We start from the raw sequence: 26777 nt of genomic DNA, 5'->3' as shown, positions 1-26777 counted from the left end.
ATTCTGAAACATTTGCACACCTTTTAATAAAGATTCCATCATTCCATATCAGTGTATTGTATTTTTAGAGTATGGCAGAAAATACAGAAATGGGTCCCATATATGGGTCTTTATATTAGGTGTCTTTAACTACTATGTACTAACATTTGAATTAATAATTTGACACAATGCACTTATTATGTACATGCATCTTTTTACAGAGTATTTATATTATTATAATTACCTGCATTTAATTACATCTGTAATCAATTTCTGTAATTACAGTTATGATTCGACATTTGACCCTTCCTTCCTCTTTTAACCCACCCTTAAACCTACCGATACCACCAAACCTGTCCCTAAAGTTATCCGTATTCCACCTCAATAGCAGCACAAATGTTTTGCAATACAACATCAATACAATAAGTACATTGTAGTTATTTTTGGATGCAAGTACATAGTGGTTAAAGACACCTAATATAAAATGTGACCCAGAAATGTTTTGTAAGGGTTGGAGTTCATTTGCTTGAGTGAAAAGCAAAGCCCAACCAAAACCTTTAAAGCATAGAAAAGAATAAGTGAATCAGTTACCATAGGCTGGGATCCCATAGGGCTGGACTGGCTGAGAGTACGTGCCATAGGCAGCAGCCTGCTGCATTCCTGTGGTGTATTGCGTCTGTCCGTACGCGGCCATATTTTGGGCGGAAGGAGTCGGAAGAATGTGTGGATAGGGTCTGCTATTTGAGAGCAAAGTAAGAGAAAAGGGAGACGTGTAGTTTTACCCAAAAGCCCATATCGTAAAATTTGCTCAAAGACAAATTCTGTGTGATTCTGCTACTTAATCATAAATATTTGGCCAAGCTGTGAAACGGAGAAAAATCTAGCCATTAAGCAGCTGATATACATTGCGAAAGAAAAATAAATCACAAGGGAAATTTTCGCAAGATAATAATTACAACAGATTTTGGAATATGCAAGCTGCAGACATCAATGAAAACAAAGCAGCCGGAGAGTCCAGAATCTGGCAGAAGGATCTAATTAAAGGCCCAAATGAAGTTGGATGCTGCTTATTTTTTAAAGAAAAATAAAAGAAGCCTTACTTGGAAGGGTAAATCTGGGGAGAGAACTGGTGAGTTTGTCTTGGGCTGAAGCCACTGGTTCCAATGGCTGTGGAGAGTTAAAAAGAAAAGAGGCAAGCACATTCAAACATTAAAAAATAAGGCAAATATTATTCTTTGCCAACAGAACTTCTGGAATCCAAGGAAACAGTAATTACATTGCATTACACTATTTATTTCACTAACCTTATTTTAGGTTGATAAATTAAGAGCAATAACGAAGTAAAATAATCAGGTAATATGGGAGCGTTTTTCTGCTGACTTGTATACATAAAAAAAAAAACTACACAGGATGGAAAGGCCTAGTGTCCACAAACACGCACACACACAGAGCTGGGAATGATGTATAGCTGTGCACACTGGAGGGTTTAAAGTGGACTGTACAATGAGAAATCATCAGGCCTGATTGCAGGTAAGTAGTACACATAAGGAGCCTTCATTAGACACATACCGGCCCTGTGGTTCCCAGCCCTTAATGACGGTATGGAGGGCCATTCAGTTAACTCACACAAACACCACAGAGCAACATGAGATCTTTTGATGTGCCAGTGAATGCATGGCTTAAGTCTGGGAACTTGCGCTCAAATTGTAGTGCCCTTAAAAGGTACCTTTCACGGCAAACAATATAACATGAAAAAAACCTTTATAATAAAATATAGGATTTCAAATCATAACTAAATAATGTATTATTATTACAGTAATACATTATATAATACAATTATAAAATATAATTATTTTTATTATTATTATTATTATTAAAGAAGATTTTTTTTATTGTTTAATTTAATACTGTAATATAAGTGACACTAAAATACAAATAAATATACATAAAATAAATATGTAATTTTCTAAATAATGTATTATTATTATTCATTTATGTTTAACAACAACAACAGCAATTATAATAAAACCATATATATAAAGAAACTTTTAATTGTAAGTATTCATTGTAAGTATTGATTTATTATTATTATTATTATATTTTTTTTTTTATAATCATTACTAATAATATTATTAGGCTGGCTATTGCCATTTCTAGATTGCTAGATATAAGCCTATAGGTCCTTTGTGCATTCCCATTTGTAGGGTTTGGATGTCTTTCTTTGGGGTGAAGGTATTACGAATATTGTGGTGATCTTGGCTTTTGTGAATAATTGTCTGTGACATCTAAAGTAAGGGCTAGTTAAGTAGCTCTTGCTCAATGTAACTGTATTCTCAGTGCCCTGAAAACGGGGCCTTTTCCCCCACACTTCAGCACCTGGTCTGGGCAAACACCGAACCTCTGCACAACTGCATCCCCTGAGTATAAAACAGTCTCAAATGACTTCATTTCATTCATATTCTCAGAGATAGAAGTCCGAGCCATGATTTATAAGAGTCTAACATAAAGGTATCAGGTACTTAGTCAAATAGGTAGGGAAATAAGACAAATTAGCAGGAATGTAATACTCCATGAAGAGTTTTTGCATTTGCTTAGTAAGTAATGTGAGGAGTCTATAACATGGAGTAGATCTATCTAAATTTGTATGCGCAAGTTTGAAAATAGACCATTGAGAGTATAACGTTTTTGACACGGTGCAAGCGAGCTGTTTTTTTTAGCTCCAAAAGTTTCTTAGAAATAGAGTAAAAAACAGGCACTTAATATCAGTCAATTTACACTTCACGTCTTACAGTTATCGAAATTAAATCTGGTCCAAAGTTCTGCGGTTTAGAAAGCCATTTCACAATTTAGGAGACTTAGTTTTAAAGCATGCATCTAAAAGTGCGAGGGCCACGGGGACGGGGTGTCACTCGATTAGGGCCGAGAAGGGGGCTGGGAGGGTCATAACTCAACGCCTGTTGGCATGGGAACTGAGACAGAGCCTCATGCTACTAGAGTCCAAGCCACAGGGACACTTCCTGGGCCTCTGCTTATCAGTAACCCATCTCTGGGATCATCTCCCACCAGTCAGCTCTACAGCTTTGAGTGTGTGCGTGTCGTACCTGATCCTGAGAAGCTGTCTAGAGAGCCGTCTGCTACAGAGGTGGCGATTTCACTGCTGCTCATTGGCTCTGTTTTAACTGCAAACAGAAGGAAAGCAGAGCATTTGTGGCACAGCACTACCAACGTCTGTTGTCAGTCACACTACAGGCAAATGCCTCTCTGCTTGTAAAATCAACATACTTAATCTCAAGGTAATGTGCAAATTTAAACCATAGCAGAAAAACAAACTTCTGTAAATGTCAAAGTGCTCATCCAGATGGTTTCATTGGCTTACAATGTGAAAGGATCATTAGGAGGTTGGGTTTTGTAAGGGTGTAATGAACTGGGGTTTCTATTGAGATGATAATAGAGCTTTCAGGTTTTGACAGTTCTGTCCTAGCTAACTCACAGGAGAGGCCAACAATTAAAGCTAATCTCTTCTACAAATAAGACAAGGACAATTCCCTTCCAATACACACAGCTCTGGTGTTGATTTAAGGACAACAGTCTTATAATAACCAGTCTTCTTTAAATGCATAAACCTCTCAAATCTACTTCTGACAGAATGACATGAAACAATGTTCAAAAGTTTGGGGTCAATACGTTTTCTTTTCTTTCTTTGTTTTTTTTTTGGAAAGAAATTCAAACAAAATATTTTTATTTCCAATTAATGCTGTTCTTTTGAACTTTCTAAAACATTTATCAAAGTTCCCACAAAATTACTAAGCCGCACAACTGTCTTCAACCTAATAATAAAATAATAATATAAAAAAAAATTCTTGTGCAGCAAATCAGCATATTATGTGACACTGAAGACTCTGAGGCAGCTGAATTTTTAAAAATTAATAATATTCCACAATATGACTGTTTTTACTGCATTTTTTATTTTAAAAAAGCAGCCTAGGTGAGCATTGGAGACATTGAACACTAAAATCTTCCCAACCCCAAACTTTTGAATGACAGTATACATATGGTTGTTGTTTTTTCTTATTATTATTAAGAGTATTAGTTTTTCTACATTGAAAATTGAACTTTTATTTAATGCCAACTGATCTATTCTAAAGGGTTAGTCACTTGATTTCTTACCGGAAGGGTTTTATGTAGCATCAAGGGAAAACAGGCAAAAAAAGGTGGAATTTAATGGCAGGAATAAACTGTGGAATGCATGGACGTGCAGCATAATTGATATGTCAAGGCAATGCATGGTGTATAAAAAAAGTGTTTGACCCAACCGCTCGAAATACAATGAGGGCAACCGGGAGACGATTTCACAGCGTTTAGACAGGCCCGGATCTTTGAAATGAATCCATCTCTGTCTCAGGAGGGGGTGGGGTGCAGGTTTACATTTATGAAAACAAAATTCTCTATGTGGGTACAGAGTCATGCCCACTGAAATCCCTCATGTCTGAGGTAGCCATCAGCTTGTCATGTCGAACATGTTGCAGCTATGCTCTCCCTCAAAGGAACACATGTCGATGGGGAGCGGTTTGAATACGTACCAACGCTCCCCCCACCCCTCCTTCTCGAAGGGATACGGGAAAATAGTGGCACGGCACATGCAGAAACTAGTGCAGTCAAGTCTTATCACATACCACACATAACCATAAAACCGTCCTGCAGAACATCAAATAAAAAAGCTAAATGCACATTACGCGTGCCCACAGCTTTACCATTCATTGACAGAATGGAATCAAAGCCAAAAAGTCTCAAACCATGCTTTCAACAGATTCACCATAACACAACACAGAATGCCAAACAAGAGTCCAAATGAAAGGCACAATAGTTGAAGAGATGTGAGCACATCAAATTGGCTTTTCACATTCGTGAATGTAATCAGATTTGAAATGTTAGGATTGCCTCAGAGTGAAATGACTATAAAAGCGTGTGTTGTTTCACATATGACGCCAAGTATTGTCCTTTCATTGTTTCGCCAGAACTGCACAAACCTGCAGCGGACTGTGAACTAGAACTTAACAACCAGTCAGCTGTGGTAAGCATAGTGATGTTATCACCTATAGGGAGAAAGAATGGGACAGGACATATGACAATCTGCACTGTCACAGGTTGGGGCTTATCACTACAGAAATGGAGAAAAACCACAGTCAAGATTACATTATGTAAACTACTTTAGAGCTGAATAAAATTCTTATGGGCTGTAACATGATCTGTGAAAACACAGAAAGATCTACAGTTTATATAGTGCACTGTTGCATAAAGAAGAATTTATTTAAAAATTTAGAATTCAAATATTACAGCAATAAAGTTGAGGTCAGGGAAACATTCACATATATTCATTATTAAGAATATTAATGTTTGACCAGATTACAATAGCTAAATTGGAGTATAGCCTATAAATGAAAAGACATGGCAAACATATTGCGTATCCATCAGAGCAAAAAATCGTAGATGTTTAACAAAGATCTAACTTTTCACAAGAGCATAAATGCTATACAAAGGGAATGTCCATGTTAAAAACGAACGTAATGAAGGTATAAGACCAACGGGAGGCTGAGAAGACGTACCTTCAGTGCCATTTGGTGTCATGGAATTGTTATTTATATGTGAGTTGTCGATGTTGGGACCGTTCGGGGACTCACTGCTTCCACTTACTCGGCTGTGTGGACTAGCTAGATCCTGCATTTCCATAGACCTGAGAGGAAGAAACACACAGACAGTCACATGCTATTGAATGACACACGCCCACACACACACACACTCAAACTAATCAACAGGAGATCTGAAATATGAGTGCTCACTAAAATAAATATGAATGTATTGCATTTACTAAAAAAACAATTAAATAATACACTTTTAAAATTAAAACATAAAGGCTAATACATACAAATATGTCTAACCACATTATTGGCAATTATTTTTAAGTACCGGTAGCTAGAATAATTTTTTTCCTCATTTTAGCTATACATTATGAACAACACACAAATACAGAATGACAGCAAAAAAGAATGATAATAATAATAATACGAATAATTATTATTATCATATAAAAAATCTACATTAAACAAGAACATTCCAGCAGCTCTCCAGAGAAATACGCTTAACAAGGACCTTCCCCTGAGGCACATCAAATGACATTTGACACAAATTTAACAATTAATGAGACATCTGATGATTGATTGACTTTCTCATTTTAGGTATTAAAAGTTAACCACCATTGGCCCCTTAGCGCACGCTGCAATTTTCATACGTTCATTTCCCCCAGCGATCTCTGATCTGAAGCAGCAAGAGCCGGAGCCGTGTGAGAGAGATGTGTGATTGCGAGGCCTCAAACCTCAACGAGAGCGACTGAAGAGTTCACTAAAGCATGCTGTTTGCTCTGGCGAGCGTCTTAATTGTTTCTTTGTTTATGTACCGAGGGCCACGCCACTGAAAACATTATTCTACTGGCTCCATAGCGCACTCGCGGGATTTTATTATGCATAGCAAATGGAAGGTCAGGCCAGTGTGCGTCTGCGGTCGGATGTATGTTACGGGTGTTTGTGTGTGATGTGAGCGTGGCCGCAAAACTAAAACACACATCAGTCTTCAGAAAAGCATTATTGCGCTAATTGCGCCAAAAACATTATGCCTTGCGTGCCGCTCTGCCAGAATCAATTAGGAATGGTCGTGTCCCTGCTATCAACAAACATTTGGATTTTTATGAATAACAAAGAGGAGGAAACAAGAAACGTTTTATCAGCGTAGATTATCATACCTCTTTTTCTTGATCGGCTATAAAATATCCGTTACAGCTGGTCGCAGTTAAAACAAGGGAAAAATAATCCATGCCATGGAGATGTTAAAACTTGACTTGCTTTTAAAAATAACGTCAGTTTCTGACACAAACCGTATTTGTCAAATGTTTTCCTTTTCTGACACTCCTAAATCCCTCTGTCCTGTTTCTTTCACACTTCCAGCAGTTTGCAAAAACTTCCAGACACTTTCTCCAGAAGTTCTGAGCGTTTCAACGCTGAAAACCGGTGCACTTTGCTAAACAAGTGGTTGCTTTTCAGTGATGCTGCTGGCAGCAAATCAACTCCCTCTTACCTGAAACTGGACGGACCTCAACCATCTGTCAAACAGTGGTTTTCACCCTCCCTCTCTCTTTTTCTTTCTTTCTTTCTTTCTTTCTTTCTTTCTTTCTTTCTTTCTTTCTTTCTTTCTTTCTTTCTTTCTTTCTTTCTTTCTTTCTGTCTTTCCTTCCACCTGCCAGGACCCTAAAAACAATATCGCTCCTTGTTATTTCATCTCAGTGTCTCTGTAAAGAGCCATCCGTGACACAATAGACGTTGTCTGAGAAAACATTTTTGTTATTCTCACGCAGAATGGGAAGAGAGGAGTCGGTGGAACAGAGAGGCACATTGTCTGTAGGCTCAACCCCTCCACCGTTGTTTCCTCCTTCCAGGTCTTCCCTCCTCCCGGCCGAATGACGGAAAGGTGATTCATCATTGGTCTACGACAGCTGCAAACTGGATTAGTCCTCCCCCAATCAACATGCAAAGCGGCTTAGCCAAGGTAAGCAGGAAAGGGAGGGGCGGGTGTTTGGAAGGGGGGGGGGGGGTGTTTTGGGTGAGCGAACTGGGGGCGCCTGCTTGAGGTCGCTGCCGCTGTTGCCTCTGGAAGTGTATGGGGGGTGTATACTGTGAGAGATGGGACTTTGTTGAACAGAAGCTAGTCAAGCATGACACCCCTAGCATCTTTCATCTGCAATTGACACTATCTGAAATTTATCTACACTCCCTCTCCAGGCACACTGACAGTTCTTAATGACGGTCAGGGGGATGAGTGGGACTTCGCCTGAGGGTTTAGGGAACACCGGACCACTATAGATACCATCCTGTACAATAAATCAGAGTGGAGTGTATTGAGTGCATCTTGTACAATAAGTTGAATTAAAACATTTTGAGTGCATTGCAAGCTATATAACAACTTTGGATTGACATACAAAACTATCAAATATTATCTTTATATTGTAATATTATTGTAATTGCTGCCTAACACGTTTGTTGTGTCTGCTTACCTGAATAAATAACATTAACTATTAACATTACATATATAACATTTTAGCTGTATATTTCTGCCACATGGGCATTACTTTGACACTCATCTCTGGCTGATAACAGAATATTTATTAATTGTTAAAAGCACTGAAAAAAGCATTTTCTGTAAAGCTGCTTTGATACAATATGTATTGTGAAAAGCACTATACACTGTAAAAAAAGGTTGCTGTCTTACAATTTTTAAGTACAATCAACTTGAATGTTTAAGTCATTTCAACTTAAATTACATTAAATTGACTTAAAAAAAATTTGTTGAGACTATTTTTGATGAGTAAAAGCAATGTATAAACATATGTTGTCATCACTTACTGATCATATTTTTTTACAGTGTATAAATAAACTTGAATCTTCTACAATCAGTTGGAGTGGGACGTATGGGGTCACATTTGACACTTCAAATGCCACTATTACTCTTATTTTTTTAGTCGATAATTAGGTTTTGCCGTCCACCTCTGCACTGATACCTGCGGCGCTATTTCCCAATATCAGACCGGAGCCGAATTGTTGGATCTAGGTCACAGTGATCCGGCCTTTCCACCAAAAATGTCTGAAAAATCCCTGCATGAATTTTTAATGCTGGGCTGTTTTCATGATGTAGTAACCCGAGCTGTTTGGTCTTGGTGTTTTTTTCGCCCCCCTCTTCTCACAATGGCCGAGTCGTGATGAATAATGGTCAAGTTTTTCAAATTTCTCTTTCGGTCTTCTTTCTCTTGACCCCGTCTAGTCACATTAACACACTTTCGTGCCCTAAAGTCGTTCCTTACATCATCCGAAGCTTGGGAACATTACTTTGGCTTTCTATAAAAAGTTCAGCACAAGTTGTTTCATTGCAAGAAAAAGGGAGATGAAGGAGGGAGAAATAAAGACCTTGCCACGGCCTGCGTTCAGCGCCCTGAGCTTACGAAGCATTACGCATACCGGTCTCACGGCAGAGCCCCTCATCCAGCAGGTGATTTTCACCAGGTGAACAGGGAGGGGCTGGTGGGTTTTTAAAAGCAAAAACAAACCCTTGTCCTGTACTGCTAAATATTTATTGTTTAAACAAAAAAAAAACGAAAGAAGTGCATTCAGCATCTTTGATGTGTGCTTGAATTCAACCTGAACTGAGCTGTCTTTGAAGCTCTCAGGAACAAAGAGCTACGTTGGAAGTGTCATCAAAAAAGCCAAACTCGCTTCACTCACGACTGTTTGCACGGCTTTTTGTCTCGCTTTGCTTATTTCAAGCGCTGCGTTTCCATCGGCAAACACCGCCGGGCTTTTAACATTGATCATTATAGAGCACGCGGGCTGTCTGAGCCGCTCTGGCACGGATGAGATTCACCTGAATACTTAAGCTCTGATGTAATAACACATATTTGGTAGCATTTATTATTGCATTTATCTTTTTGTCAAATATATGAGGTGTACAATTTAAGGAATAAGCCAATCATATTTTTCAAATTCAAAAAGTCATAATGAAACGGTTTATCCTGCTTGCTTTCCAGCCACGGTTTACAAGATTGTAATTTTATAAGGCAAGACATGCATGTTCCTTTTTGAATTTCATAGATTATGCAAAACATGTGTTGTAAGTTTCTAGTTTTGAAAAAAACAACGCTTTAATCAAAATAACTTTAAAACAACTAATCCCAACTTAAGCTGGTCAGCTGAATCCACATGGTGGCCCAGGAAAAATAAATCCACATGCAAAGAATGTCGATGTAGACAACAATTGAACACAGATGTGACTAGAATTAGACACAGTTTACAAAATGCTACACTTCACTGGACTCTGTGAGCATAGAGCAAAGAAATGTGCACCACCAACAAAACACTGATTACCAAATATATATATATATATATATATATAAAGGACAGAATGAGAAATGTGTCAATAATATCAGACTTCATTTTATTGCAGACATGCTTTCAAGTTTTTTTTTTTTTTTTTTGTAACTGAATTATGGATTTAAAATTGTGAATGTACTGAAATACTAATAATGCATTAATAAAGTGTGACATGAAAACTATTCACTCAGGATAATCAATATGTATTGATACATGAGGCCCATAATATTAATTATCAAATTACACATTTATGCGCAAACGCAGACTTGGACACGTACTTTTATTTTTTTATTTAAACAGACCATTTCAACTTTTTGAATTTTGTGTAATTAAAATGTAAATTCCGAACACATGCTGTGGTTTGTTGATGTGCAATTTGTCCCTTCCATTTTGTTCAGTCTGACATGAAGCTCAAGCGATGGACAGCGCAGCTACATTAAATCTGTTAATTCTGAGCTCTTCAACCCCTAAATTATTTCCAGAAGTCCGTCCGCTTTGAGAGTCCATCAGAGAAGATTTAAGGTACACATCTGATCGAATTCTCCCCACCGCAGTAACAGAAAAAAAAAAAGCGATCACACTGCGAACACGTAAATTGTTACTGAAAACCATTACATTTTAATGCATCCTTTATTTTATTGTTTTCTCGGCTTTTAATTTTGCATTGTAAAAAGTCTGCTCTACAAATTAATTTAATCTTAAAAAGAAAAAGAGAAAAAAAACTAGAATAAAAACTGATTTTTATTGTTAGGTGTTTTCATGTTAAAGTATTTATTTATTTTCCGCCCATTTTCTTTTATTCACAATACTAAAACCTGAATCTTCACAAACATCCTAAAAGCAAAAAAAAAAAAAAAAAAAGACACTCAGGTTTAGCTCATCCTCTGCTCTCCTGCTTAAGTAAACGAACTCCTTGATTACATGTAAACAAACACAAAGGAATTGTGAATGTAGAAGAGCCGTGATCAATTGAGCTTCTCAGCCCTTATTTCCTGCTCCCTGAGCGACGTTTTCCTGAGACCAACAGTGGCATGTTAACAAAATAACATTCTACTGTATTTAGTAAACAGCTAATCGCCACAAACCATTTCCGCTGTCTCTATCTCATAAACAGTGGAGCGCAGCAGTTTCAATTAACCCTGTGTCTTTCACCGCGCACCGTTTCCAGCTCGGCCGCACACACACGGAGCGCATTGGGCCTTCGGCAAACAACGGCGCGTCGCGAGGCTGAACGCATGAGGGCTTATCGGAGAGAGCTTAATGCTGTCAAACTTATGCCTTATTAAAACAAATACAGTGTGTAAACAGTCCAAATCAAGCAGCACATTATGAGCTAATTAGATAAGCAGGGTTATTGTGCGAAAGGAACACAGAGAGGGCGGCTGGAGGCAACACAGTGTTCACACACTCCGGAAAAAAAACAATGCGAGTCGGAGAAACAGCTGCCGTAGAATGACTTTTCAATTATTATAACATAAAAGCATAATTAAACGCCTTTTATTTTTTATTTTTTTTATTTACTGGACAAAAAGTGAAACAAGATATCTGTTTTGAGAAATATTTAAGTCCTGCATAATCACGCATTTAACCGTACAACACAAAATGCTGGGTACTCAAAGAAACTGCATCCCCGGATAGAAAACAACCCTTCCAAAAATGTGCGGGGTGTCTTGGTTGTGGTGGCCGTCTGCCGATGTCTTACAAGACAGCAATCTGCCTGTCTGTCTTCCCTAAAACATTCCTCCCTGCAGCAGATGGCATTGGATGTCAACTGCTAAAACTGAACTGGTTTTGTTTTATTCTGCCAGCTGAATAGAATATTGGGTTTAACTTACTGGATGGAAAATTATGGAAAACTTTATTATCTTAGACCTAAAATGGGGTCATTATTTACAAAGCAATCTCTTATTTCAGTGCCTCGTACACCTGTTTTAAAGTACCAAAAAAAGGTGGTTGTCACCTGAGGGCTCAGGAGATGCAAAAAGGTGAATTCGAAAAGGGTGAAGGTGTGAATCAGGTGCGTAAGAGAGAGACAGAGTCACTGGGGATTTAAATTTGAGCGGCAAACAGTGACATGATGCTTTTAGTGCAGTATTAAAGACTTTAAACTTAAACGCTGTTGCTGAATTTTACAGGGAGTTATATGTTAAAAAAGACTGTGTGTGTATTTATCAGAAGATTTTTAATAAAATAGAAATTTGTAGGAATGTGAACTCAACATACTATAAAAAAATATAGCTTTTTTAATAAAAAAATATGAAATACTTAGCAATCAGCTTTTTATGAACTTTTATAAATGTTTTGGAAATTGTCAAGTCAAAGTATACTACAGCAATTTTCACTTTTAGGCATTTTGCTAATTGCTATTTTAGTCTTTTATGAAATTTAACAAAGTTAACACTGTTGAGGTTTTAACAGTAAATTAGGCAAAAATTCAAAAAATATATTTGGTAAGAGATAAATCGCTAATAACTTTGATAGAATAATTTGTCAGAGGTTTCAAATGATTTTAATTTTGTGATTCAAAAAACTCCTTAACTGGCGTTCATAAAAATATCAAAAGGTGTGATTTCAAAAAGATGTCTCAATTTAATCTAGACCTCGATTATGTAAAGTTAAGACACACAGCTGCATTTAGCCATGTTTAAAACTGACATAAAAAAGTTTAGCACGGGACACGTAAAATAACATGTGGAAGCAAAGACCGTTAAAAGAAAATCAAAATAGTACTCACTACAATTATGGTAGAATCCTTGCACTTTTTCTTTTATTCCTCCTTTTTTTGCAATCTTCCGTTGAGTGTCTGTCTGTTCCACAGCAAATAAAGAACTAAAAAAAAAAGAAAAAAAAAAAGAAACTTCTCTCTGAGTTGACTTTAAATGCGCAGATTAGCGATAAAAGACAACTTTTTTCTTTTTCATTTTAAGGGTGAAAAGTCATGGAGCCCCGTGCTAGATCTCAAGAGACAGACTCCGAGCAAGAACGAGAGTTGTCCGATTACTGCTGCAGGCAGTGACTAGCTAGTGTCTGAGGAAGAGAAAAAAAAAAGAGAGAGAGAGAGAGAGAGAGAGAGCCGGTTGAGAGAGCGAGAGGGAGAGAAAGAGAGAGAGGGAGGGAGGGAGCATGCAGTTTGAAAGCGCAGAAAGTTGCTCGCTGCTCTCTCTCTCTCACAGGAAGACTTTAGTTTGGAGGAGGCACTGGGGAGTTTTCTTCACACCAGTCCTCCATATGCCATTCACTCACAGCTTTAAGCAATATAGCCTTCCTCTAGATTGTATCAGTGATCCTAAGACAATGAAACGGCAGATCCTGCATGCATCTCTGCTAGTCTGCTGGATCCCGTGGCTCTGCACACACACAGCCCAGGGGCACAGCTTTTTTCATTTTCTCTCCTGTTTATTTTTATTTTCTTCTTTCCACAAACCGGTTCTTTTTTTGTGGTTGATTCTTTTGTGGTTTGTCCCTGACAAAAGGATCCTAGTAGGTATGCATTAAGTAAATATAGTTTGTAAATGATGGAGCTGATTTTATTGGAGCAAACTGGCTCGTCCGATCAGCGTTATAGTGGAAGCCTTCCATCAACAAGTAGACCTCTCACTGCTGTTTGTAAGGTAATGACTGCCGTCTGTCTGCTCCAGCTTATTACTTCATTTGTTTCCAAAATGTACCTTCATCCCTCACAACGGAATACTACCAAACGCAATCTATTACATAAAGAAATACATACATATATATATAAGACATTCAAAAATGTCTCAAATCTCAATTTAATAGACCTCGATTATGCAAAGTTATAGTATTTACACATACCTGCAAACTACAAATGTAAAGTAGATCTCAATTTAAAAAAAAAGTACCGTATGTTCTAGCCTACATAAAAAAAAAGTAAAGTAAAAATTTCAAATGTTTAATTTACCTATAGAATTACAGATGAAAGTTTACATTTTGATAGGAACACACAATGTGGAGATCATATTGTCAGATACGCTAATATTTATAAATGATAGTTTAATAAGCGTCTAAACAAATTATATAATGAACAAAAGCAGCATGTGCCTTATTTTATAGACATACAGGCCTATATTAAAAATCTATATTTGTATTCATCTTTTGATAGGCCCTAAAGACATAGTCCTAAATATCATAAAAGAATAGCAGAGTCCACACCACAACAAAAACGATAACGACACAGAGAAACGATATCGTTGGAATCACTTTCAGAAAGATTTGTTTCCAGCTGATGAACCATTAAACCATTGACAGTCAATCAGAATCCATCCTGCTTTGAAGAGCTCCAGCATTTGAAGTGGCGGACGACATAACAGCAGCGCCCTTATAATAAAGATAACATTGTCATCCATGCTAATATCGTTATCATTATAGTTATCGTTCTTGGTGTGAACGGCCCTAAAAATAAGCTAAAAAGTGGTCAAAAAGACAAACCAACGCTCACAAACTCATTTACACAACTTGATGATGTGTGATGTGATGAAATGAAATGGACTTGGCAGCCATATATGGGACAGCAGGTCAAACCTCTGCCCTCCTCTTCAGTATAAATAGACCCGAGCTTGACTTTTCCTCATCTAGATGTGGCGCACTACTAAAGCAGTTGTCATGCAAATGCACAGGCGTTTACGCTACAGATGTGCCTACAGGTAAAAGCCGGCGTTTCAAATTACAGCCTGAGAAAATTAAATATATTGCATTTTGAAGAGGCTCTTGATAACTCAATAGACTAATAAATGCAGAGGGGATCTCAAGTAACTATTCACCGTAGCTGAGGGGTTTATACGCCAATCGAGTTATAACCCCCTCTCTCGCACATAAAATTAACTTTCAATGTAATTTTGCAGTTATTTTAAAATTGCACAGCATAATTATCCCAAGTAGTTTATGTCTCCCAAGAAAACACTTTCATTTTCCCCTAAGCAAAGGCATCATCGTCAACAGAAAGGTATGTTTCACATTACTGTACCATATAACTATAAATAGCTCAATATCAGGTGAAAGATTGCTTATAATATTCAATAAGACTGAAATTAAAATTCTGAAAGACTCATTAACATGAATAGCAAAACTGAATTCATATCTTGGGAAAATAAAGAAGTTGATAGTTTGTTTATATATATATATATATATATATATATATATATATATATATATATAATTATTTTTAAAAGTATATTTCAAAAATATATATATATAAATGCTGATCCTAAATCTGAGAGCCTAAAGGCTTTAACAGCCTTATTTTTCCCCTAGACTTAAACGCTTAGCAAAACGCTCTTTAGAATTAGACAATCAAGCTTGCAATGTTCCTATTATGTGCCCGTGATGGACTCAACAAAGATGCATTGATAGTCCTAGACTGACATCAGTGCTAAAACATTACTTGCCAAAAACTATATCAGGCTAGAAATATGAGAAGTGGGTAAGATTAAAAGTGAAGCCGTTCTTTATTAAGGATTATCTTGATGGGACCCTGCAGTCTTACTGGGAGGCTGCAGAGATGCCTGCTTGAAATGTAGACACATGGGGGGATCTACAGTGTCCTGCCTTGCACTGGGGGTTATCATGAAATTATGTCACAAATGCATAATTATGCTATGATTCATGCTTTGCCCACAGCTGAGCCACTAAAAGCAACTGGCTGAAGTTGAGCTACTCAGTAATTCAGCTGAAAAACAATAAATGAATGCCCTGATGGAATGTCATTATAGCTATTGTATAGCACAATTATACTTCTTTAAACTATGAGCAATACCTGCTCAGAGAAAACGAGAAAATGCACAGTGATTGTGATGCTAATAATGCTAATGCTATTAGACAACAAACTAAAATCACAACGTCACCGGTTGTTTGCAATCTGCTACCAAAGTGTTTACACAATGTCACACTTTGAGGGGATCGAGTTGCTTTCTCTGCCTGTCTCCCAGAGCACAAAACTCTAAAGCTTCCCCCAAGATACGAAACCTGAACTTCAGTCTTTGTCTAATGAAAACAACTTTTTATACATTTTACACAATATTTACCAATACTTCTAACGTGAAGGGGAAAAAATCTAGGCCTTTAAATTCATGTCCCTGATAGATAGAGGATGGGAGAATTGGATCTGTGGTGATTTTAAAGAGCAGTTGATATTGGATATTTTCTTCATTCTTTGAAGGATTTTTGTCATAGTGAGTATATTTTCTGCTTTGAATAACTGAGCAACAATAACTTGTCTTGAATGACTGACAATGTAAAAAAAAAAAGACAACCAGGTGAAAACTGAAGCGCAATTTTCATGTGCTAAACTCACGCAGACTTGACTAATGACACCTATGGTATCAACACTTCAAAATGAACATTTTACTATAATACTTCAGATAATTCAACAGTGAGAAACGCTAAGAGTTATTTACAGATCACAGACAATTTCATGACATATTTAGCAAGAGTGTATAAAGCCATAAAGCACATTGTCTTATATATTATTATTCATAACAGCCAATTGCCCTAGTAGTTATTCATATGTAAATTAAAAGTAACGTAAAAAGTAAAAAAATTAAATAAAATAATAATAATAATAATAATAATAATATTAATAATAATTATATATATATATATATATATATATATATATATATAGTCTTATCTTTATCGTTCCTGAGGTCTTTAGTACTTTGTGGGCTGCAAATTTTTTTTGCAAGATATTCTTTGTGCAGTAAGATTATTTTTCAAAAGGAATTAATTAATTATTTTATTCAGCAAGGACAAATTTCACTGATCAAAAGTGACAGTAAAGACTTTTATAATGTTACAAAAGATTTCTATTTCAAATAAATGCAGCTCTTTTGAATTGTCTATTTATAAAAAAAAAATGTATCATGGTTTCTCCAAAAATAGTAAGCAGCATAACTGTTTTAAACATTGATAATATGTTTCTTGAGCTTTGATTTCTCAAGGATCACGCGACACTGAAGACTGGAGTAATCAGCTTTGCCATCACAGGAATATATTACATTTGAAAATATACTAAAATAGAAATAGTTGCAATAATATTGAACAATATTACTATGTGTACTGTATTTTTTATCAAATAAGTGTAGTGTACTGTATCAACATTAGTTTCATACCAGGTTTAGGTATGACAAATAAAAAGGATTCTGATTGTTAATCTGAAAATCTCCATCTGATACAGTTGCATTCAGAAAAAAAAAATATCAAAGCTAAATTCAAACACAATATACAAGACATTTTATGGATTATACGACTCCATCAGTGGGTGTTTTTCTCTCCTCCTGCCTGATCCCGCAGACTGCACCATCAATCTCCAAAACTACATTTGCTGATCCAACCTGCAGTGCTTAATTTCACTGTTAGAGAGGAGAACCAATCAGATGGAATCTGCTCGACAGAGCACCATGCCCACTATTCCAAAACCATCTTCATTTGACTCCGGGGCAATCTTTGATGATGATGACGAGTTGTCACCACAATAAAGATTTCGACAGCAGAGACAGATAATTTTAAAGCCCCCTGAGGTAAATTAGTAGCAAGCAAAGTGCTTTCAAGTGGTGAATAAAAGCTGCAGTGAAGCTCCATTTCTCTATAAACAAACATCAAGTTCATCTGCTGGAAGAACTAATGGAACTGAAGTATGTTCATATTCATGCCTATGAAATACAACTAGATTTCTCCTCAGAATAATTCAGCTGGTTAACCTTTAAAGGATGGTGAATAAATCGAAATTTGCAATCACAGGCAAGACAAACCAAAAAGATGTTTCATATTCAGTTAATTACATTTATTCTATTGTAAACTCATCAGTATGAATTTCAAACTACATTCATGTTTGTACTTTTAGAGATGAAAAAACATCAATGCCGACAGAGTGTTTGTTTAAGAGCGGCACAAAGGACACTTCTGCCCATGAGTGCACTGCAGGCCGCGCTTTATGAGGATTCAAGCACACCTGGTGAAGTTCTATGAGGGCCCTCTGATCCTCAAGAAGGCAGTTTATGACTCTCCAGGGCTCTGAAAAAACAGCAAAACAAGCAAACTACAGAGACCTATTACTCAGAAAGAGACATCACAGAGGATTGTGCTGATATACAGGACATACTCCCTACTAGAGTGTTTATTTAAATGCTGTACTAGGGTCATTGGGTGGTGTTAAATGGAAGGAAAAATGGCAAGGACTGAAGCAAGTTCAAATGTTTATTTGTTCAATCAAGAATGCATTCTAGACACCGTTTTAAAAAAATGTTTCCAATTTCCACCATTTTGGCAGTGTTGATGTTGACAAACTAAACTAGCTGCAGGTGTTGCAAGTCAAATGAAACCCCAGAATGCATCAGTGTAGAAACTAAAACAGTGGCATCATGTGCCATAACAAAACTGTTGGTCAGGAGCATAAGCAAAAATACTACTTGAAAATATATATGAATTAAAAGAAAAAAATTTCGTGCATTTAAAAAAAAAAGAAATGTATACTTTTAGTGAGGAAAGATACATTTAATTGATCAAAAGTGACAGTAAAAACTTTTTCATTGTGACCAAAGATTTCAATTTCAAATAAATTATGTTATTTCTATTTATCAATGAATCCTGAAAAAAACATGATCAGTTTCCACTAAAATATTAAGCAGCAAAACTTTTTTCAACATTGCTATTAATAAGAAACATTTCTTAAACGCCAAATCAGCATATTTTAATGGTAATTTTTGTAATATATATATATATACATACATACATACACACACACACATACACATACACACACACACACACACACACACACACACACACACACACACACACACACACACACACACACACACACACAAAACAAACTTTTATCCCTGGGTAAACCATAACTAGAATCTTAAATTCTGGAATGGTAAAGGCTGCTGAACTCCACTAAATTTAAATCAGCTGCGCTCTAAAATACCAATACGTTTCGTAATAAATTTCCAGGCCCCTTTCTAATAACTCCAAGCAAGCATGCCTGGCGTCCATAGGAACATTTGTCAGCGCTGGCCCAACTGTCTTGGTTTTGGTCAGAAATGTGGCATTCCCAGCCTTCACAGCTGCCTCCCCCAGTTGGGTCCAGGTCAGCAGAGTGCCGGGGCCAGACCGCTGCTCCCTGGCCCCCGGAATGGGCTCTCCCCTGCAGAGAGGACACTTCGGCTCTCAGGCGGAGGGATTAGTTTCAGCCCAGCAGAACTCCCAGTGGGGGAAGAGCACTGAAACTACAGAGGTTAGAGCCACTGCTTCCTTCCAGCCGGCTGACATTTGTGAAGCCAGGAGTCCACATAACAAAAACACATTAGGCAAATGTCTGGTTGGGGTTGTCTGTTTAAATTGGCCAGATGAAAGCCACTTTGACTGGGGCATTGCCATTCTGCACAATGGCAGTGGGCAGTTCCAGTGAAGGGGAAGGCTCATGGAAGGAATGCAAGAGGGAGAATGCGACTGTGTCTCGGCGTAAGGGAGAAATGGATCCGTGTGTGCCTCAGCGGGTAGTGTAAATGTGCTAGATGATACCAGAGCTTAGAAAAGTGCAGCCTCATTGATATGTAGGCATCATAGGTTAAAGCAACGCAAGCATTGTGAAAGGCCTATAACAGATATTTTTGAGAGAAAAAAATCCAATGTGAGTTCTTTTTGATTTCACATTCAACAGTTTTGAATTTTAGCCTGGGAAGCGTCTTCGGCCTACAACTCTGAGGAAGCAACTAAACAATCTGTACTAAAAATATTTCCACACTTGCTCTTCAGGAAGTATAATTAAATCACTCATGGCTGCTTACCATATATAATGGCAGGGTAGCTATTGGGCAGCGGATTTCATTTTTAACTCTAGTTTAGACATTTAACAGCTGAACTTCCCTGGCTCTTTCTTTCTCCTTACGCACATGCATTTAAAATAACGCTCGGATTATATGGATATGGAATGGCGTTCATTTTATAGGACAGGAAGATGCTGCAGCGGCCCCTGAAGTGTGTGAACTATTAGCAGCTTGCTTGGCCAGCGGTTGCCTCCCATCATGCTGGCGTCATATAAAGTGACTTGAAGCATGACCAGAAGTTCAAAAATAACCAAAGGTTAATAACAGTTTAGGACTATGCATGAGGGAGAGAGAGCAAAGACACATGCTAATAGCATCCCCCGATGAGGCCTAACTCTCCGTGACTCCGTACTCGGCTCTGGGTCTCGTCTGCTTAATTGACAAAACTCACAAAGACAGTTGCCTTTAGTTAGAATAAAAATCTATCACCCCTACTTTTTTGTAGAAGTCTTTTTTCAAGGGCAAGTGCACCAAATGCACTTAACATCAAAACACTGGAGCAACAAAGTCAAAGTTTTTGGACTGACGTGCCAACTTTCCATGTTTATTTCCTTTTTGTGCGGTGCTCAGAAGGTGATTTCCTCTTTGAGGAAATGGAAATTGCCTAGTGGGATTTCAGCCTGAACTCTTCAAAAATATGTCAAACCTTGTCTTATATGTAGGCCTCTGAATGATTGACACGATGGCCAAAAATCCCATCCCAACATCAGTGGGGTGTCGTAGACATACTCAAAAGAGTAACAAACTTAAAAGTAAAGCCTCTATATGCAGATGTTCATTTCCAGATGTATATATCACGTCCAGTCCGTTCTGAACTTTCATCACAAACACATTTCTGAGATCCAAAACCGCAGGGAAAGGCCTTTTATTGCTCGGTTGCATGTAGTATACTTGCTCCATGACTTCACTGGGGTGTCTCATATCACCGCGTCTGAATGGGATGTACAGGGTGGATTCCTCGTAATGGATACGCCGGAGAGAAAAACTTGTTTCAAAACAGCATTTGAAGTTCACCTGATGACACATCCTCTTTACGGACCCTATCGACCTCTTAGTATACACAGCCTACTGTCAGCTTATGGAAATATGACAAGAAAACACTGACAGGAAGCAGTAATCAAGGCGAGGGGCATCCGTCATTGGTGACGCAATAGTCCTGGAGCGAAATGTGTTTCGACGAGCAAAGAACTGAAGTAAAAACAGGCCACGATGGAGGTTCGACCATTGTGAGAAATGCTTTCATTCAAATACACCAAAAAATGGGTTCACAGAATCCCTGCTGCCCTTCATTTGATTCGTATGACTAAAATGTTTATGGGAGACGTTGAGTCACACTTTCATTTTGTGGAAAAAATGCACAGGAAAAGAAAAAAAAGATTATGCCTGGCCAACTTGAATGCTTTCAGACAGGGTTATAAAATCCTCTGCATCCAATAACATTAGCAGGCTGTCCGTATGCCGAGGGTTTGGCTTTAATAAATGATGATAAACGAAGAAAAGGATGACTAACTTTGCACTCAAGATGGCTAACATATGATTCAGTTTACCCACTGCCACAAACACCTAAATAGATGTTCAAGGCATATTGATTTGTCATAAATTTCAACTTTTATTGAGGGACTTTATAAACTGTGTTGTTTTATTCCACTCATAATCTTTCAATGCTGTCATGCATTATCATGGTCAATTCCTTAACAACAAAACAGTTACAAAACACAATTTTTAAAACAAACATTAAGTAAAGCGATATCCAAAGTCTGGTCGTCAAACGTCTGAGGGGTATAACTCACAGCTCACAGCGAGATTGATCTATAAATAGAGAAGCGTACCATGGTAACACTCCCTGCCAAGTCTCGGTTACACGACTCGCAACTTTTTATAGGCCGCAAAACTTCCTGTTGCCGTGGATACAATGCAGAAGAATAGTCCAGGATTTGGATGTGAAACAGGTAGGACTGGTCAGGCCAATTAGAGGAGCCATTTGCTTGAATGAAAGCTACCAGAGGGACATTCAGGGTAATTGGGGGTTTGTTCATTCACTGGGCTGGAATTGTTCTCCCTCTCGGCCGCACCTGGCTTAGACTCACTAGAAGAATGGAAATGACATCCAGCTTCAATTTTAATGGCTATTCAGCATATACAGCTGTCATTTTTGTCTTTACTGCATATTAGAACAGTGGATTAGCGAGACAACACATTTGGAGATCGAAAAATAGAGATAAAAGATGAATTTATTAGTCAACGACTGTAAAAATGCTATGGTAAAAACCTGTTAAGTTACATGAAAAACATGTTGTTTTTTTCATTTAAGTAATTATGTTTCTTCTTAGTTTTTTTTTTTTATATTTGTATTTATGTATTATGTACATTAGGTTTTTATGTTACATCTTCTGTTGGTAAATTACTGTTTATTGCGTTATGTATTTGTTTGACACTGTGCACCTTCTATATATTAGTATTTGCCTCAGCTTGTGGAAAAGCTGATGAATTTTAATCATCATATGGCTTTCTCTTTAACACCTGTTTTACATTTTTTTATTGTTTTTTTATTAAGTTTTTGTGGTGCTTGACCATACCTGCATAATTTCATAGTTAAAGGAAAGGTTATTATCATAAAAAAATTATCATTGTTTCTTCACCAAACACGTATGACTTAATTTCTTCAGTGGAACGCAAAATAAAATATTTAATAAAAAAATATTTTTCACTTTTTTTTTAATCACTACAATTTATATAAAGTGTTAAATTCATATAAGGTGCGAGTTGTTCTGTGCAAACAGACCGAAATTGATGTTGTTATTCCCTGATAAACTTCCCGCATTATTCTAGATCAGACTGATTTAGTAACAAACCATACAGACTGCTTTGATAACCGAATCAACTGATTCAATTTAAATGCTCAGAAAATTATTCATTCAGAATCTGACATATTTTCTCATATGAATTTTCGGTGAACAACGACTCATATTTCAGGCTGTTCGTCACACAAAACTTATGAAATAAGGTAAAATAGAATATAGTGAACATTTCGTATAGACCACTTTTATAATAATTTTTAGACTTTTTTTAAAACTTGAAAGCTCCAGTGTCCATTCAATCGTATAACTGCATGGAAAATAATAGCCACTACATTATTAAAAATGTCTCCTTTTGTGTTTTATAGTAAGTCATACAGGTTTAGAACAGCATAGGGGTGAGTCAATATTTTCGGATGGCCTATTCCTTAAGTAAATGAAGTCTTTGACAAAGTGAAACCTCACCTATTGTCTGTCTCCTGAGGATCTTCTGCATTTACTGGCATGACGAATGACCCATCACATGATGACTATGCTATTTACAAAATTACAAGCTAGCTGAAATTCTGTCTCACCAAACGGCTGCTCTGGGCCTGAATAATTGAACAGATATCGAAAAGCTTTAATAAAAGGAGGCAGCCTGTTATGCAGTCGACATTCTTTTCTTCGGCAGCTATAGACACATCTCTAATACATGAAGGAAAGGGCTGATTAGGCAGAAGAGGGCAAATGTTGTTCCTTATTTTTATCCCTCCAGGAGGGCAGAATTTGAAATACAAGATTAGGTTACCGTGGTGCAATCTGTCATGCTAAGGGAACACGCCCAACCAGTGCCAACGCCAACTAGTTAAGAGCTCCCTGCTGCATGAGTAACACGATCAGAACAAAACAGCATATTTATGACATACTGTAAACAGCATAATGCACATATATAAACAAACCAAAAATATGAAAAGATGTATAGTAAAAAGATTTTTGTTTTGCCACAAAAGAATAAAGAACGCCCAGTCAAATGGATAGACCCCAACACAAAACAAAAAACACTGAATTAAAGATTACTGAGCCATGCCACCTCATAAAAACAAAGCCTGTCAGAAGGCAATGTCTCCTAAAATATCAGATAATTTAACTTGATGACATTACAAGGTTAGGTCAGGTTGGAAAATGTCATGTGGTGTGACAATGTCGGTAATATATGTAAATGAACAATGCCTTCTCATTCTCTGTGTTACCTGGACCGAGAAATTCATGTTTATTTGTCAGCAAAAGTACATTTTTGTATCCCTGCCCACGGACAGTCGGATCGACATAGGGTTATTAACAGAACAGTTATTGTAAGGGTAGGTTATCTATGCAAATTGTATCATAATATGTCTACTATTTAAACAGCATTATGGTAAAAATGGAACACTATGGCAACAGCTTTTTCACTTTTATGAGACGGTGTTATGTGGGGGGAGGGATCTGACAGAACGGCAGTTTCTTTCAGTTTTTCTCCTCCATTTGGCCTACAACAGTGTGTTAGTGGTCATCCACTTTGAAATGTTGACTACAAACAAGGAGTTTTTTTCTGATTTTCCATCACAGTGTTCTCTATATATTTACGATTCTTTGCAGCCTTCAGCCGCTGCCTACAACGTGCTGGATCCTCGAAACTGAAATTTCCTCATTTCTGCTAAACGTTTATTCTTTGAATTCTTGCACCCCGGGAACAATACAAGTCAACAATTACACCATTATAACTAAAAGTTTGCTAAGAGGCATTTTCTACTAAAGCAAGGCGCTATTTGACTCTGGTAAGCGTAAACATATAGCAGACTGATGGGAGTGGCCTTGGATGACAACATGCCAAGTGCATTATGGGTGTTGAAGTACCTATTCGGCAAAAGGTAAGACAATATTTATATTAATATTACAAAATATATTATTTTGATGTCTTTAAAATTATTCAATGTATTCCAAGCTTTGGCAATATTGTATTATGTACAGTCATGCCAATAAAGCAATTTTGAATCGAATTGAATATATATATATATATATATATATATATATATATATATATATATATTATTATTATTATTATTATTTCATATTTTACAAATATTTCAAATATTAAGATGTGTACAGGTGCAAGGAAAATATACAAAAAAGCAAAATTTTACTTGATGGTTAACCCATGGTTTTCAGTGGGATTGCATAGGTTGTAAATGCAAAATTTCTGAATGTATCTTTGTTGAATTTTTTACATCACAGAAAACAGCTGTTTTCAGGGATGTGTAGACTTTTTATATATACTGTATAAACTATATTTTCCTTTCATGGGCAATTGTACATCATTAACCCACAGTTTTGCTTCTAAACCATGCAAATTGACCATACTCACCTCAATTTGACCCCAAGGGCACCTACTCCCAGCATCCCTGACCCCCAACACCATCAGCTGTGGTCTCTTTAATAAATTGTACTTTTTACCAAAGAGAAAGGTGATGAATTGAAAAAATGTTTAGCAGTGCGATCAATTATTTACGCTGTCTTTTACTCAAATCAGCTCTTGATGAATAATTAAAATTAATCTCATTACATGAGATTTCATTAGGAGATAATTTAATTAAATGAAAGCCCAAGGACCTCAGACGTCTGTGAGACTCGCAGTGCTGTCTTAATGGGCTGAGGGGGCACAGAAGTGGGAGGATACACACATGGGCACGTACATTATTTAATGGCTTCTAAATAAAGACAAATCAATAATAAGTTGTCATCTCATCAATATGTTGAAAGCATTCCAGAGCCACAGCGTATCAGCTGAGCTACTTCACCCCTCTGTCATTTAAAATATACCAATAGTTTAATGCTTTAAAACGATATACCTGCATCAAGGCTAAATGCACAGACGCTGACTGAAAAACTACAGCAATGAAAAGAAAAGGCTACTTTTCCATCGAGGTCAAATGTGCCTGTGTACAAATTATGAAGGGTACAACTTGTAAATCTGATCTGAGAAATACATGATATCACGGTCTTGTGGGAGCCATTAGGAAGCTTTCTTTGTGGGGAGATTTTTTGCATGTCTTGTCTTCAGGAGCACTTAAGAAGCCGAGGAATTCCTCTGAGCCTGTGATACACATCTAGGTAATGTTCCGGCTCAAGCCATTTTGTGCCATCCAGATATCAAGTGTTAAAGGTTTTTCACACACTCACACACGCTCGTCCACATCACATTATATCATATCACAGGTGGATTTAGGTTGAGTCCCAGAACTGCACATTGCTGAAATAGTGGAGGAATGTTTGAATGAGTCACGCGTGACTGTTTGAGAATGTCATGCCATGACACATCACAATACCTGGATATTGTTACAGGTAATGTGTTAATCATGTACAGGTTCAAAAGAAAACAACAATGAAAAGGGTATTTGGCCTGATTTCCTGTTTGAAATTGGATGCTCAAAAGTAAGAAAATATCTTAGCATTATTATTACACAGCTTCTACAAATATACTGATTGGTCAAACGCTGCATTCAGGGGTCAAATACGGAATATTTCTGAATACTGACTGTTATCCATGGCAACAGTGCAACTGACCGATCCAGGAAACTGGTTTCAAATACAGCTGGGCTCTCCAAGACAGACAATAAAAGTATTAATTAGTTTAATATTATGTTTATTTACTTGTAAAATAAACAAATGTCTGACACAAATTGGAGGTTCAGTTCATTTGAGGAAGAGACCTGGAGGAGTATGTGGAGGAATTTGTCGGCATCAGAGGCTAACGTTGGCATCATCATGCTCATGGAGGGGCTTTGGTTCGGACTCGACGACTAGAGACAGCTGGTGATGCCGCAAGGAAAGTCCTGTGCCCACGTCCACTGAGGATAATAAACCACAGACTGAGAAACCTAGCTGATTCCAGCCATGGAGATTCAAGCCTCAACCAATGCAAACTAAGGAATCAGAGCCAGAAGCCAGAAGTCTGTCCCGCAGGTAGAAGCCTGAGGTCCCGGTTGAACAAGTCTGTGAGCCCGCCATAACATCCGTGACAGTGGGGGTTTTAGTGGACCTGGATTCAAAGGAATCGTCAACCCACCCACAAACCTTCTCTGCTGCTGGTCCCTTCCTGCAAGAACACCTCTGTCTTCATCATAGGCACTGGTCCTGTCCAGCCCTAGTTTGTGGTCGACACCAGCCCTGTCCATTACAGC

General features: G+C 37.4%; 1 protein-coding gene across 11 annotated transcripts in view; it reads right to left on the bottom strand.

The window, feature by feature from the left end:
* Nucleotides 1-26777, bottom strand: part of eya1 (EYA transcriptional coactivator and phosphatase 1) — a 96632-nt gene that overhangs the window by 32265 nt on the left and 37590 nt on the right. Inside the window, exons 1-6 of one of the 11 annotated variants that reach the window (XM_082184876.1) lie at nt 12679-13340; nt 5583-5710; nt 5007-5072; nt 3081-3158; nt 1080-1146; nt 571-716 (exon numbers count right to left, since the gene is read on the bottom strand). In XM_082184876.1, coding sequence (XP_082041002.1) covers nt 571-716; nt 1080-1146; nt 3081-3158; nt 5007-5072; nt 5583-5706 — 481 coding nt within the window. In that variant the 5' untranslated portion in view covers nt 5707-5710; nt 12679-13340. Of the gene's footprint in view, nt 1-570; nt 717-1079; nt 1147-3080; nt 3159-5006; nt 5073-5582; nt 5711-6772; nt 7606-12678; nt 13341-26777 lie in introns of those variants that run through there. The other 10 variants (XM_082184879.1, XM_082184877.1, XM_082184873.1 and 7 more) reach the window with 10 other exon arrangements.

This window comes from Leuciscus leuciscus (genome assembly GCF_965113295.1).
Source record: "Leuciscus leuciscus genome assembly, chromosome: 11".
In the NCBI taxonomy this organism is placed as follows: domain Eukaryota; kingdom Metazoa; phylum Chordata; class Actinopteri; order Cypriniformes; family Leuciscidae; genus Leuciscus; species Leuciscus leuciscus.
This window is presented reverse-complemented; position numbering and strand designations above follow the sequence as displayed.